Genomic DNA, 15,697 nt, shown 5'->3' with positions numbered 1-15,697 from the left:
AATAATAATAATAATAATAATAATAANGTAGCTTCCAAGTGCCATAATAATAATAATAATAATAATAATCAAAACCTCATTGAAAAACAGGCAACATCTCTCCACAGAAGACACATGAGTGGCCAACTGATACTCAGCATCGCCCAAACTCCAGAGCCAGCTTTTGTTTAAAGCACCCAGGCAGATCTGGGGTGGAGCCAGCCTTGGGAGATCCCAGTGCTGGCAGGCCACTTGCCAATCCAGCCCTGCCCCTTCCTCTCTTTATGTCTGAGAGATGAAGGACTCCACAAAGGTTCCTTTTCTGTGGAATAGCAGTATCCCCTTCCAGAGAGTCTCTGGAAACAGGCTGTGAGATACTTTCGTCTGCAGAACTGAGGACGTCCCACAGAGGGCATCCATGATCAAGAAGCTGAACCTTTGCAGGGAGGAGGGCGAAGCGGGTGGTGTCTGAACTGTTAACTTAATATGCTTTATTTTAGGGATGATTCTGCCTTCAGGAGGGACAGAGAACAAGACGGGAGGATGCCGGTAATGTGGGAATTTCTATTGTTTTAAGGCAGCCCTTCTCAGATGTCTGTCATTTGAATGCCATCTTCAACTTACTGCAACTCCTTGTTTACAGTTTTCTCAGATTCACCATACAAGAGATGACTGCAATTTCAAACGTAAAATCAAAGTTATTTCTAATTGCGGGTAGACTCCCAGACAATAACAATAGGATATAGCAATACAAATCTATTGGTAGACACATTTACTTAGTTTTCTGTTGTTCATCATGTGCTATTTGCTCTATGAGCTATTAACTGTGAAAAGGCCAATCTGCAACAGCCTCATTTAGTTAGATGAACGAGATCAATCAGCAAAATTAGAAGAGGGGCAAATTTTATGTTCAGTCCTTTATGCTGGTAACTAGAACATGGAAGATTTAGGACCAAATCCCTTCAGTCTGTGTTTTGTACAATAGTGGGTGTCCACAAACCTTCACAAGGGAGGCCCCTTGCACCTTGGTAGATGAGAGATGATAAGGTCTTTCTCTGGCTGTGGCCCAAACAGGCATGTTGAGCAGAAATGAGCATTTCTCTGGTGACTTACATGGAAAGTCAAAGTGATCTATCAAAAGGGCAGCTGTAGGGTTCTGCTTCAACCCCCTGACCCTGTTAAGTTAAATTTGACCTGAAGCCTAACGTGTTCTTGCTTTAAAAAAGAAAAAGAAAAGGCAATAAGTGGACATGCTATACACCCGAGACTTACCTTTGGTGGATTTTGATCTGTTAAAGAACGGAAATGGAGCAGGTGTGGTGGCTCACACCTGTGATCCTAGCTTATGGGAGGCTGAGGCAGGAGGATTTCTACAAGTTCAAGGCCAGCTTGGACTACAGAGTGAGGTGACAAGACTCTAGTCTTCTTGGAGTGTTATCACAAGCACTGAGCATCTCCTCATTCTCGTCACACAACTCCATTCCTGGTCTGTGTCCCAACAGTTCATGGTTTCAGAAACTTTGGTCTGTCACGGCTTGGCTTTGTTGACTTGGGCCTGTAGTGGCATGGTAAGTCCTGGCAAGAGCGCACATGGGAGGAGGTCTTCTCACCTCCTAGTAACTCGGAAGCAAGATGGGGAAATGGGAAGGGTGCAATGCCCCCCCCAACAGGCACCTGCACTGATTCACTCCTTAGCCAGACCCTACTTCTCATAGGCTGCACCCTTCTTGACAGTGCCCAGCAAGGGGAGCAAACTTTCAGCACAGAAGCCCTTGGGGAAATGTTTGGGATTCAAACTATAGCAATTGCCAACCCCCAATACTTTCTTGTGTGTAATCAAACTTAAGAACCATTTTTTTTTTGTAAACATTTCCCATGTTTTTTGGCAAATAATTTCCAGTACCCATTGTTGTAAAATCCAAGCTAGGTCAACTGAGTGACTTTTTAAATTGGATGCTTTAAATGAAAGGTTGCTCGTTTTTTTGTAAGCCACTGGGTTGAAGAGTTCTTGATGAATGCTGGGAGGGTGTGTGAGTGTGTGTGTGTGTGTGTGTGTGTGTGTATGTATGTGTGTGCGCATGCGTGCATGTGTCTGTAGGGGATTGTCTTTCAATTTTTTTTTCCTTAAATGAAGAGTAAGATGTAAATAAGACTGCCTGCCTGTTCCTTTTAGGACCTACCTTCTCTGTAATCAGTGTGTCTGTAATAAGATCACGGGTAAGAGGAGCTATAGTCAATGTGCACAGTTGAGACTGGTCAGTGTTTCAAAAGTGGACAATCGGGCCGTGGTTAAGAATGTGGTTAAAAGAGAGGACAGTCTAAATAAGCCAGGCACAAAAAGAATTCTACTACTTGTGAATCTAAAATAGCTGAATACACAGAAGCAGAGGGGAAAATGGCGGCTACTAGGGGTTGGGAAGGGTGGACAGAAAATTTCAATTAGGCAGGAGGTTCAAAAGATGCATGGGATATGCAATGACTGTAGGCAATAGTGTTACACATGGAAATTACTATGGAAGTAGTGTTAAGGTGTTTTTCTCTATTAAAATATGCAGGGGAAGTTACACGTGTACTCATTAGATTGATTTAACTGTTTCATAATGTACGGGTACACAAGAACGTTTATATACAATAAGTATATACAACATTTGTCAATAAAAAGAAGTGAGAAATGGCCTTCATTGCAAAATGCTAACCTGATGAACATTTTGAAGGATGAATTTGTTTTGTGAAACACGAATTCAAGCTCACCATCACCCACCTTCCATGGTATGGTCATGGTAGTACAGCCAGGGCTGAGACTGGTCCAGTCCTAAACTAGTGATAGCTGGAGCTAACTCGTGTTTCAGATGGATCTGTGTCTAGCAGCTTGTCGAATTTCTTGTTCACCCCCTTAGAACTCTGGTAGCTGCTCATACATTTCTAACCGCCGGCAGTCTAGGCTTTACTTCAGTATGTTTCACAGTGGTATTCTTGTTTGCTTTCAGTTCTTGTAAAACAAAACAAAACAAAAGTTTATTTAGCAAAGACATCCCCCTGCCTCCTTTTGCCTCATTGTGGGTAAAACTCAGGGCTATACCCGCTAGAAAAGCACTTGGCCATGGAGCCACAACCCAGCCCCTGGGGGAGAGTTCTCACTCTTTAAAATGTCAACCTGTCTTGAAGTTGTGCTGTTGGTGCAATGTGGGTACGCAGCTGCTTTGGGACAGCCACCAATCTCTTTCTAGTTCCAAATACTTGACTAGAGAGAATCGGCTGTCCTTTGCCACAGCCCCTCTTGTGAAAACTGACTCAAGGAACGAGTTCATTCTCTTCCCCTGGCTTCAGCACCTAATTATTTTGAGAGAGAACCCAGGCTCATACCATGAGGTGTTTCTCCCAAGACAAACAATAGTGTTTAGTGTGTGTGTGTGTGGGGGGGGAGATGACATGTTTAATTGCATGTTGATGGTGCATGTGGTGACATGTTTAATTGCATGCCATGCGGTACTAGTGCCCACTTTTGGTGTTCTCATTTGTCATCTGTTTTGGAAAAGTTTAATTACAGGAAACATCACTTTTATGAGAGTAATGAAGATTCAAGTTCAAGTGCCAGCGAACGCTCTTGGATCCAGAATTACAAACGGAAATCCCTAAGAACATATTCCCAGAGAAGGAAGCCAAGAGTCAGGTCTCTAAGGAGTAAGCTAGTTTGCTTATGTTCTTTTTGGGCCACTTCTCAGTTAAATCAATGGGTATTTATGTTTCAGTACGTGATGGGGGTGGAAGGTACCAGGGAAACATGTGGCCTTGGGGACATCCTTCCCTGTATCACCTATGAAGGCAGAATGTTTGCTCATGAAACCGAACATGGGGTCAGCCTACAGTTGAAATATGAGGTAAAGTGGTGGGCAATCTGGCTGAAGGAATCTGGCATAAGCTGGAACCACCTTCTGGAAGAAGTGGGTGGGTCTTGAGCTAACTCTTGGGAAAGAACAGGACTTGAAGAGCCGAGATGTGGAGTCATCAGCTCCCTGAAACCAAAGCAGGAGGGTGATGGCCAGGGCAGAGGTGGAGATGAATGAGCCTGAATGCCTAGAAAAGGCTCCAGATCGCCTCCCTTAGCGGAAACTCTAGTGTACCCATGCGTGATTGTGTGTGTGTGTCATAAGGAAACACGCTCATTGTGTGCTCACTTTCACTTTTCAGTCCTACCGCTTTCCCCCATCAGTAGTGACAGAGCTTGTGAGAAAGATCAGGTAAGAGCACTCATTGCTTGCCCTGGGTCCTTCTGGGTCCACCCACATCTTTATCCAGGACTGTGAGACTAACAAACCAGCGGCCTCCTGGTGTGTCGTCTGCTGATGTAAAGATCATGGCTGTCTAAATATTTGGTATGAGTCTCAGGTAGATATAAGGTCTATTTTGGCCATCCTGAATGCTGCTAATGGGTCTTTATTTAAACACCTCTGTTGTCCTGAATTCCCACCAATGCATGCTCTTGAATTTCCATTTCATAATGAGCGTGTTGATTCTTCTTTAGTTTTCAAATTTAAAAAATAACAATTTTAAAATCACATTCAAAGGGTTTTTTTTCATGATTTCAGCATTTGTGCCTGAAGTTTACAAGGTTGAAACACCTTCAGGTTCATATAAATTTTATCCATAAAGGTATAAAATTTCCAGTTTCTCTTCCTTTATTCTTGTTTTATATCAAAGGACTTAGGAATATGGACACCAGTGCCCTGAAAAGGAGGTGGCTAAATGACTTCCTTTTCTTCAGCAGCTGATTTTTTTGTTTCTTGGCAAATCACACACACACACACACACACACACACACACACACACACACGTCACTGGTTCATCATAGTTTAATAAGGAGTAGCTGCTGGGATTCTGAGGATACCTTACCTGTTTTTACAGAAATAGAATGGATGCCATTAGCACTTTAGCCCCAGCTCTGGCTACTTTATTCTTTAGCAAGAAATAGTCTAAAGCTATAACTCAGGATTAGTGTACTTGTCCCTTGGTGTCTGAAGCAACTGGTTCCGGTACCCTGCTTGGATACCAAAATCTGCAGATGATCATATGCTTCCTAAAATAGTATGGTATTTACATATGACTTGTGCGTCCCTCCTGTAGACTTGAACTCACCATTTAGATGGCTTAAAATACCCAACACAATGGAACACTGTGCACTTAGTTGCTGTGCTGTATTATTCAAAGAGAAATAACCAGAAAATGGTTTGTATATATTTGGTATAATCATATTTTCTTGAATATTTTTGATCCAAAGTTCAATGAATTCGTGGAAGGGAAAAAAACTGGATATGAGCAACCATCTTCAACTTTTTGTTGAATAGTTCAGCCTAGAATAAGGAGTTATTGGTAGTAAATGGGCCAAAAGAAGATATTCAAATAAATACAACTTTGATTTTAATTAAGCCCAAAGAAGCACCATAGACTCAAACCTAATATGTTAAAACTGTAAAACGAGCAAGAATTCTAAACTGGTTTTTCACTGAGGGTGTCCTGCTGATTTTCCATTCTCTGTGTTGAGTTACAAGGAAGTAATTTGAGGCAAGAGCTAGGAAATATTTTCTGTTAAGTGGAAGAGAAGTATTGTATTCTTTGAACCGTAGATTCGCCATTGGCAGCCTGCCATCTCTGCCATGCTAGTCAGAAAACTGCCTTAGACTGGAAACGAATGGGCCAACTGGGTATTTATTCATAAGAACTGGCAGTGAGCTGCAGCTTGTCAACCCCCACATAAGGTCAACAGAGTGACCAGGGTGACTTGGTAGGTACTGGACCCTGCCCCAAGTTTCTGATTGAGTAATTTGTAGGTAAGAGTCGAAGATGTGCATTTTTGTTTAGTTCCTCTGTTGCTGGTCATCTGGCCGGGACCACACTTTTAGGACCACGAGGCTAAAATTATCACTGAAGAATTTACTTCAGTGTTCTTCCAGTTTGGGGATGTTAGGGTTTTAGTATTCATTGTTGGTTAATGCAGCAAATAATACTCAGTATCCTTAAAGGATATTGGAAATATCTTGAGAGGTTTTTTTTGTTACTTTTAGTGTTTTGAATATTAGCATTTAACAAGTCTACTATATTTTAGGTTACGCTAACATCAGTATGGAAAGGCATCTCCAGGCAAAATGATGCCATTCTCCCAACATCCTCTCAGACAAAACTACAAGGGAGTTCTGTGCTTTTAACGCCTGTGGCATCTACACCGAAAACGGGTACTTGATTTTCAATTATTTTATATTATAAAAATTCTATTTGGGGATAATGGTCTAAAACAAACTAGTTTTTGACTTTGTAAAATTGGATGTGTGTTTTTGGGGGGCGTGCACGTGTGTGACAGCATCCATGTGGAGGTCAGAGGACACCTTGCAGTGATTGGTTCTCTCCTTTCATGTGGGCTCGTTCACTGCGGGGTTGGTCTTTAGCACAAAAACAAAACAAATCTAACTGTAACAAGAAATCAGCTTACCCAGTTATGACAACCTATTTTTAAAATGCTGTTGGCAAGGATGGAGACAATGAGGACTCTTATATGCCAAACTAGTGTAGCTCTTATAGAGACCAGTCTGAGGTTCCTTACAAAACAAAGAATAGACTTACATATGGTGTAACTGGCCCACTTCTCTGAATGTAATCAAAGGGAATAAAATCCGCGCACCAGAGATGGAAACCTTCAGGATGAGGCTTAAATATGAGCTTAAACATGAGCTAAAATATGGAATCATCCCAGGTGCTCCTGCTCAGAAAGATGCACAGGTAGCAAAAAATACAGCTTTTGTATGAAATTTTTTATTAAGCCATAGAGAGGAATGGCATTGCCTTTTGCATCAAAATGGATGGAACCTGGAGGATTTGTATGAAATAAGCCAAACATAGACCAGTACCTTGTGGTCCTTTCTCATTTGTAGAAGTTAAATTCCTCTTGGCAGTAGAAGCTGGACTACTGGAAGTTGAGAAGAGTATGTGACGTTGGGGAAGGTTGACAAAAGAATGGTTGGCTTTAATCAATACATACTATTTTGATGTATAGAAACATCACACTCTATTAATATGCACAATTTGTGTTAATTTTAAAATCGGTTATGTCCTGTATGCTAGAAGAGACTTACCTGTAACAAGATTCAAGAAAATGATCCCATTTATCATGAAAAAAAAATAATAGGCAGGAAAGTGAAAGTTCTGTATGCTGAAGAAGAAAAAGAAAAGACACTAACAAAAGTATTTGAAGAAGGTATGAATACATGGAAGGCTGCCTCATCTCCTGGACTTGAAAAAACGATGCTCTAAGAATATCACAGCATGCAACAGAATTTGCAGTCTATGTGAAGTCTTTGTCAACATTCTGAATACATTCTTCACCGAAATAGAAAAAGCCTAAAGATTGTATGAGACCCTGGAAAATCTCAAACTGCCACAGCAATCTTGGGAAGGAAGAGAGTGAAGATTCTCTTGTCAAAATTCCCGCATTTCAATTCCTATCACAGAGGTATAGAAAGTAAAGTTGATGCAAAAAGATACAGGCCAGTTGGATCAAATACAAACACCCTACATATGGTCAACTAATCTTTGCCAAGAATGCTAAGCTAAATGATAGGGAAAGAAAAGTGTTTAACGAGTGCTATGAGGAAAACTGGATATCTGCGTGCAAAAGAGTAGAGCAAGACCTCAAAAACCCTCAAAATGGATTAAATGTAGCATTAGAAACTATTGCAGCATGACTCACAGTAACCAAGTTGTGGAACTAACTTGGGTGTCTATCAACAGAGGAAAGGATAAAGAAAACGTGGTAAGGGCTACAGAGATGGCTCACTGGATGCTCTTCCAGAGATCCCGGGCTCAATTCTTAGCGACCACATTGGGTCTCACAACCATCTACAATTGGAGTTCCATGGGATCTAATGCCCTCTTCTGGCGTGCAGGCATACACGCAGACAGAACATCCATATGTGTGACGTCTTTTTTAAAAAGAAAGATGTGGTATATACACAAAGGGCTTTGATCATGCACCATGTCGTTTTCGGGATAATGGCTGCAATGGGAGCTAATCAGATTAAACGGTGCATCTGTAACAAGTCAAATGGTATTTTTGTTTTGTGTGTCTGGCTGTCTTAACTGCTTGTATGGATGTGTGCCATATATGTACCTGATCCCCATGGAGGCCAGAGGAGGGTATTGGAATCTTTGGAACTGGAGTAAAAGATGGTTGTGAGCTGCCATATGGGTGCTGGGAATCAAACTGGGGATCTCTGAAAGAGAAGCCAGTACTCTTAATCCCCAAATCATCTCTTCAGACCCTAAATGTCCTTATTGGTGGGTCCTAGACTTTATAGATACGTCAAGTCATAGAAACATATGACATGAAAGTAGACGGAAAGTTGTCTGTAGAGCAGAGGAGACTAATAGGCAAGTGGGTATTGGGGCAATGCGCTCAAAGAGTAAGGCATCCATGCGTGAAATGGCCTACGGGACCCACATAAAACAAGGGAACTGTAATGTTCTTGAAACAAAGCATAGGGAAACTGCTCCTTGACGTTGGTCTTGGCAATGACTTTTTTAGACATGACACAGAAGCAGGCACAGAAGTCAATAAGACTGCATCAACAGGAAAGTGATTGTAGGGCCAAGGGAATGTCTGACCACTTACAAAGAAGGCATTTGTATATAACCGGTCAATTGTTGATATTCAAAACCCGTAAGGAGCTTGCAGTTCTGATGTGAAAAAAATTAAAAATGAATGAAACACCCAAATGCCCACCCAATCTATAAAAATGTGCTCAGTGTCATTAACCCTAACCCATAGTAAAATAGTAACAACTTAAATGTCTACTAGTGAACGGGTGGTTGACAAAAATGTGGCGTGCATATGATTCTATCCTATGTTCTATAGAAAAGGAAGTCTTGCCTTTGTGGAGAAGATGAATCTAAAGAATGGTTCATTACATGGAATGAGGCAAACGGAGAGATGCTGGTGTGTGATCCTTACCTATATGTGGAATCTAAAAATTTCAAAACCCTAAGAAGCAGAAAATAAAATGATGTTTACCATGTGGGTGGAGAATGGGAGATGTCAAAGCATGCAAATCTTACATCTTCAGATGAACAGTTTCTGTAGGTGGCGAATGATGTGTTAGATTAATTTGTAGTAATTAATGATCTAGTAATCAGTAAATGATGTATGGGCGTATCAAGTCACCACACACAGGAAAGAGTAACCCAATAAAGGAGGTAACTTAAGTCAGAAGAGAGAGAAGCAAGGTTGGGCGGAATCCTTGTCCATGTTCTTAGGGGCAGATGGGCAGTCACTGAGGCAGCTGGTCAAACCGAGGCAACTGACTATTCGTTTTATGTAGGGGCATACAAGCCCAATGAGTATATGTGCCCCAAGAGACACACAACTTTTGTCTTTAGGACTGTTCTTCATCTTTTAATGATGAGATTCGATAGAGCAGCCCCAGAATGCTACTTGCCTTCATTTCTTATTCTATCTACTGAATTTGGAATTGTTTTCTCTAATATTCAGAACTTGGAACTCCTCATCCATCGGGCAGTTTCTCTTCCTTCGAGCACCCAGAAGTTGAAGAAAATGTCCCTCAGGTACAGCTTATTATTCTTTCAGTTTTCTAGAATTAAAATCGCCCTTGCATAAAAGCATTGCTTATTGTGTTGACATGACACTACAGTACCACTTTCTTATTTTACAAGTATGTACGTGTACCAATTGTATATGTCTGTATCTTATGTTTTAGATCGTGAGCCGAGAATTGTTCATGGAAAACAGCATCAAACACAAGCTGGAAAATTCAGAACACAGAGGTGGTTGAGTAATTAGTCTGGGCTATTTTTCCGATTGTACCAGAAAAAAACTCATCTTGCACGTGTTCCTTTCGTATGTGTTTTACAAAGGGATGATATTCTTTGATTTCATGATCTAATTCCTCTACTTTACCTTCAGGTCCTAACATTTTCTCTTCTGCTTTCTAACCAATCAGGATTTACTCTAAAATTTCTGATTGGGTAATTGAACTTTTCAATTCCAGCTTCATAGCATCTTGGATTCTCTTCAGTATTTCTTTTTTTTTTTTTTTTTTTTTTTTTTTTTTTTTTTTTTTTTTTTTTTTTTTTTTTTTTTTTTTTTGGTTTTTCGAGATAGGGTTTCTCTGTGGTTTTGGAGCCTGTCCTGGAACTAGCTCTTGTAGACCAGGCTGGTCTCGAACTCACAGAGATCCGCCTGCCTCTGCCTCCCAAGTGCTGGGATTAAAGGCGTGCGCCACCACCGCCCGGCTCTCTTCAGTATTTCTATCTTTTTATTGTAGCCACTTTTTGAGTTCTTAGTTGTCTTTATCATCCTCATTCAGCGTGATTGTATTTTCTTGGGTTTCAAGCAGGTGTTTCTCCTCTCCCCTTGAAGTTCATTGTGTGTTCTTATCCTCTTTAAACGCCCTGAATTCTTTGGTCATGTTGTTTGTTGTTTAAGTTTCGTGTCATTGGGTTCATCTAGGTAATTCTCCTTAGCAAAGATGTCCATAGTTCTTGGTTCTGGGAATGTAAATGGAGACTGTGCCTTCATTTTCTGGTCACCCAGACCTGAACAATCACACAGAAACTATTAATGACAACCCTGTTTGACTGATGGCTCAGATGTATTTTTAAATAGCTCTTACATCTTAAATTAACCCATTTCCATTAATCTGCATATCACCACAAGGTTGTGGCTTACAGGTTAGGTTCTTGCATCTTTCTCCTTTGGCAGCTACGTGGTGTCTCTCTGACTCAACTTTCTTTCTCCCTGCATTCAGTTTAGTTTTTCCACCTACCTATATTCTTCCCTACCATAGGCCAAAGCAGCTTCTTTATTAACCAATGTTAACAAAACATATTCACAACATACAGAGGGGGATTCCACATCAAGGGAGAGTCATGTCCTGGCCTCTCATAGTTGGTGTTTTGTGATGTGACCTGGGCACGTGGATTTATTCGACTGGTTGTACATCTGACCAGCCTCTATTGAGTGGGAGTTTTGGCTATTGTCCAAGACTGGTTGCCTTCAGATCTGGTCTGAAGATTTTTTTAGGTCAATCCTTCGGGTGTTTTGCCTTGAGTTTTGGCAGGAGAGATTGGGTTGATTCTAGTTCACTGGTAACCAAAAACGCAAGAGAATGTGGCTCCAAGCTTGGTCTGTGCATAGAAAGGCTGCGGTATGAGACACCAGTTCTGGGGCTGACTTACTGGTAGACTACGCGTGTGGTGGCTCTTTCTGGTGAGTAGGGGGGACATGCCTGCCTGTTATGATGGTGGGGGCTACTAATGCTCAGCCTGGGAGTAGGCATCCGATGGACTCACCCTGCTGCTTCCTTCCTGTGCAACTCCATATGGTCCTGTGTGGGGGTCTGGGGAACTTACCTGGCAAACTTTCCCTGCTGTGAGATTCCCAATGGGCTGGAGCAGAGAGGAGAGGTGGTCTGGCAAAGTCACCAAGCTGGTTTGTACTCCTGCACAAGTTTAGATGGGCTGAGAGTTGCGTGGGGTCTACCATGTTTTCTTTAGTTAATTCATCTGTTGATAAACTCATAGTCTCATGCTATAACTTGGCTATTTTGAATGGTGCTTCAAATGGATGACGAGGTGTCTCAGAAGTATGCAGACTTAGAGTCCATCGGATATAAACCCAGGAATGGTGTAGCTGTGTTGTATGGTCGTTCTGTTTTGAAAACTCTTCCTACTGCTGCCCACAGTGGTTGCACTAAATGTTCCCAACAACACTGGTCAATAACACAACCCATCCTTGCAGTATCTGTTGTTCACTTAATGACTGAAGTGAGATCAAATTTCAGTGTGTTTTTTTATTTGCATTTCTCTGGTGACTAGAACTGTCACATGTTTTAAAATATGTTTACTGACCATTTATGCTTAATTTTTGAAAACCATCTGCCTAATTTCTTTGTTAATTTATCAGCTGTATTATTTGTATATGTTTTGGAGTTCTTTATTATTTTTTCTAAACACTTGTCCCCTACTGGATATACAGCTGGAAAAGATATTCTCTCATTCTAAAGGTCTCTCCATTCTTTAATTGTCCCCTTTGCTATGCAAAAGCTTTCAGATTTTGTGCAATTTCATTCTTTAATTCTTACAGTGATTTTGTAAGCAATTGGAGTCTTTTAGAAAGTTCTCATCTATTCCTAGTTCTCAAAGTGCTTTTCCTGTGTTTTTATCCCATAGTTTTAGAGTTCCCAGATCTTATAGTGACATCTTTCATACAATTCAAGTTGACTTTTATAGAAAGTAAGGGTTAAGGATCTAGTCTCGCCCTCATATGTGTGCCTAACCCCCAGCACCAATTGTTGAAGAGGTACTAAAAGCTATCTACAGATTCAGTGCAGGCTCTATCACACTTTAGGTGATACTCTCCATAGAAGTGTGTGTGTGTGTGTGTGTGTGTGTGTGTGTGACCTTAAAGTTTAAAAGACCTAAATCACCAAAGCATCCCAAACAGGAGGAGAAAAACTGAAGGTATCACCGTACCCAACTGCAAATAATTCCACACAGTAACAGAAGCAATATGGTACTGACAGAAAAACACAGAGGTCAGTGGAAGGAATGGAGGATTCACAAATGAAGCCACAGCTACAAGTGTCTGGAAATAGTCTTGCTGTCCACTCTTCTGGCTTTATTGAGAACACTATGTTTAGCGAGTCTTGTGAAGCAGAGACCTCCTAAATGTGCCCGAGCTCATCAGAGGGATGTCTGTGACCAAGTCTTTCTCCAGACATCAGTAGACACCAGTGCTTTGATGCGTTGGCGGTGCTTGGTCCTCCAGCCTCATCATAAGCAATTAGTAACGAGGAGGAAATGAGGCTCATTTGTGTTGTATTGTTAGATATTAATTGGCAAAGAGAGGTCCACAGCCAGCGATAGTGCAATAAATAATGACTGCAGGGGTACCCACCCCCAAATGGGACAGCCACAACACAACTTCTACACCCAAGACTCAGGGACATCACACAAGCGGAGATGGGAATGTGTGTGTGTGGGGGGGAGCTTGAGGACTGGGACTAATGCTGTTTAACAGTTTCTTTTGCACAGGACAGGGATGTTTATACCCATGAACTCGTGGCAACAGGGCTACCCGCACCATACCAATTGACACACCATCATAGATGCAGAAAAACCTCACAAGGCCCACCCTAGGTGAAGAGCTACTGGACCTCAATGGCTGCTGAGGGAGAGAGAAATAATTTTTTTTTCTTTCAGGGATAAGACCTTAATCGCAAGGAGTCAGCCCTAAATGCATAAATACAAATGCAGTACTAACTGGACTCTATAAGATGTTCTTATATAAGTGTGTGTGTCTGTAGAGGGGGTAGATTGGGGGATGCAGGAAGAGTTGGTTGGGAGGAGGGTTGCAGAAAGACCCAAATCAGCATAGAGCAGTGTAGATACAGTAGGCACATATATAAGCTCCTGGAAGAAAAGAGAACAAGATATATCAACACGAGAGAAATACGCACACAAGTTTCAACGCAGTGCTGTTTATGTTTAGAGATGCCAGATGGAAGTATTGCTGCCCCGAAGCAATCAAGATTAGAAGATGCTCCAGGATCCCCCGCTGTGACAGGTGACTCCGCGCACCCAGCCAGCAGCTAAGGGAGGGGCGATTGATGCGTCTCTTCTTAATGTACCAACGTGAATTACAAAAGCTACATTCTAAGATCACCAGGGCTACTGCAGCCTACGTGCTAAGCATTTTGTTCTTTCTGAGATGAACAAGTTGTTCCACAAATTGTAGATAAAAGCAAGCACCCTCCCATTCTATCATTTTGAGGTCTGCACCGTAGCTCCTCTCTCCGATCTGCAGGGACTAATATTAGAGACTTCTGTCTAGTTGGTAGTTATTACATGTGTGTACATACATAGTTTATAATCAAAGAGAGTGACCTGGCATGTGTACGTGAACTTGGCCAGTTTTCTGGATGAGTAGTACTTTGTATTGAAATGAAGGGCCCCCAAAAAAGAAAAAGTAAATTGATTGGGAAGCCCAGAGGCGTAGGGTTATGATTTGAGACAACCTGCATCCTATTCCTGCAGAAGTCACATGGTGTCCATGTTTCAGGCGAATCCTAGAAGCACCTACTATGGTTTTTGTAAGGAATGAATGAGTTGGGGAATGCAAATCCTTAAGAGACCTCTTATATCCGTAGGTTAAGTCTGGCACCCAGAAACTCTGTTAGGTCACCCCCATTGGCGTGACCTGCTCTAGCCTCTGTTATTTATGGACACACCTACGCATGCTGTAGTGCATGTGCGGGGGTCAGAGGACAACTTTCGGTGCCAGTTTTCTCCTTACACCATGTGGGACCCAAGGATTGAACTCTGCATCAGGCGTGGTGACGTGTCCCCACCCACTGAGCCATTTCACTGCCCCCCCTGTTGTGTATTCTTACAACTTCCTGTGATACCCACGTCTGTTCGCAGACACAGTATCAACTGAGCTGATTTTAGGTGCTGAGGAGGTTAGGACGGAATGAACATTTGAAAGAGGGTGGGGTTTGGTGGGAGGGAGCATGAGGTGCTTGTGTGACTCATTCAGTATGAGCTAGCTAGTGTGGTCCTGGCCAGGGTCAGCCTTGTTCCAGAATCAGATCCAAATAGCTAGTTGGGGGTGCGTATGGTTTATATTCATGCTTCTGAAAAAGTGGTCCATTCTCTGGCCCAGCAAATAGACCAAGGATGTCTACCTGAGCATTTTTTGTTGTCTTTAATATTTTATTTTTGTTTATCAGATATTTCTACTCCATCCCAAGAAGACATGCCAGATAGCGCAAATAGCTCTGCTTTGAAAACAGCCCTTGAGAACTTCACTAGAGAGATGAAAAGAAGATTTGAGGTATCTGTCCACTAAATCAGGAAGTAAAAAGTGAGCCAGAAAAACACTGTATGGCCTCACCAATATATGTAATATCTACAAAACTTGAATGAGAAGGCCAAGTAGTGGAAGGTGGTTAACAGGAACTGGGGAGAGGGAGGGGGAATGGGCAGGCACTGGTCAGCAGGTGCAAACGGACTGAGCGATCTCTCCAGTTCCATGTTTTCAGTTTGTCAACTGCATCACCCAATAAAGCTGGGCAAAAAGGCGATAGAAAGAAACTCAGTTCACTCTGGATTTAACAGGCCATGCTCCTTTTGTTCTTCAGTGCAATCTCCTTCACGTATGAAGGTCTCCTGGGTGGGAGGCAGGGGCACTCATCTTGGCTGTGGTCCCTGATTTTTCTCGCCATTCTGCACTGTAATTTGTATTGATAAGACTACTCCCTGTCCATTCTCTCCAGTGGGACCAAATGTTCTTGGCTTGGTTTCACTGGTGGCATTCCCAGAAGGCAGTGATTTGGCACAGGGCCAAATTAAGGAGGGGACTGTGTGTGGGAGAGCAGACTCAAAGACACAGGAGGCAGGGAATGTAGGAGGGTGTCTGTTTAGTAACAGCAGATCTTTGAGGCCCTGGGTGTAAAAGCCACCGCAGCTTTGTCTGTGAGATGTGTATCACAGCAATTTTAGGCTCCTGTGACCTTATCCTATGTGAAAGTCCCCAGTGATGTCTGTATCAGCACATCTGAGAAAAATATCATCTCCAGCCAACATCTTTCTAATAATTCAGGAGACCTCCAGAATTCCAGAATCCCGGCAATGTATAGTGGCCATATTATATATA

The 15,697-nt window shown here is 42.1% G+C and overlaps 1 protein-coding gene across 2 annotated transcripts in view; it reads left to right on the top strand.

The window, feature by feature from the left end:
• Sycp2l (synaptonemal complex protein 2 like) overlaps positions 1–15,697 on the top strand; it is a 49,826-nt gene that overhangs the window by 23,558 nt on the left and 10,571 nt on the right. For both annotated transcript variants that reach the window (XM_050142255.1, XM_050142254.1), the window contains exons 16-23: positions 480–528; positions 3,516–3,660; positions 4,168–4,217; positions 6,080–6,206; positions 9,512–9,585; positions 9,738–9,804; positions 13,532–13,606; positions 14,772–14,875. In XM_050142255.1, the coding sequence (XP_049998212.1) occupies positions 480–528; positions 3,516–3,660; positions 4,168–4,217; positions 6,080–6,206; positions 9,512–9,585; positions 9,738–9,804; positions 13,532–13,606; positions 14,772–14,875 (691 nt within the window). The remainder of the gene's footprint in view (positions 1–479; positions 529–3,515; positions 3,661–4,167; positions 4,218–6,079; positions 6,207–9,511; positions 9,586–9,737; positions 9,805–13,531; positions 13,607–14,771; positions 14,876–15,697) is intronic.

Source organism: Alexandromys fortis, unplaced genomic scaffold, assembly GCF_014885135.2.
Source record: "Alexandromys fortis isolate MF-2015 unplaced genomic scaffold, M_Fortis_MF-2015_v1.1 scaffold_5, whole genome shotgun sequence".
Classification (NCBI taxonomy): Eukaryota; Metazoa; Chordata; class Mammalia; order Rodentia; family Cricetidae; genus Alexandromys; species Alexandromys fortis.
Note: the sequence above shows the minus strand (reverse complement) of the source record. Positions and strands in the feature narration are given on the sequence as shown.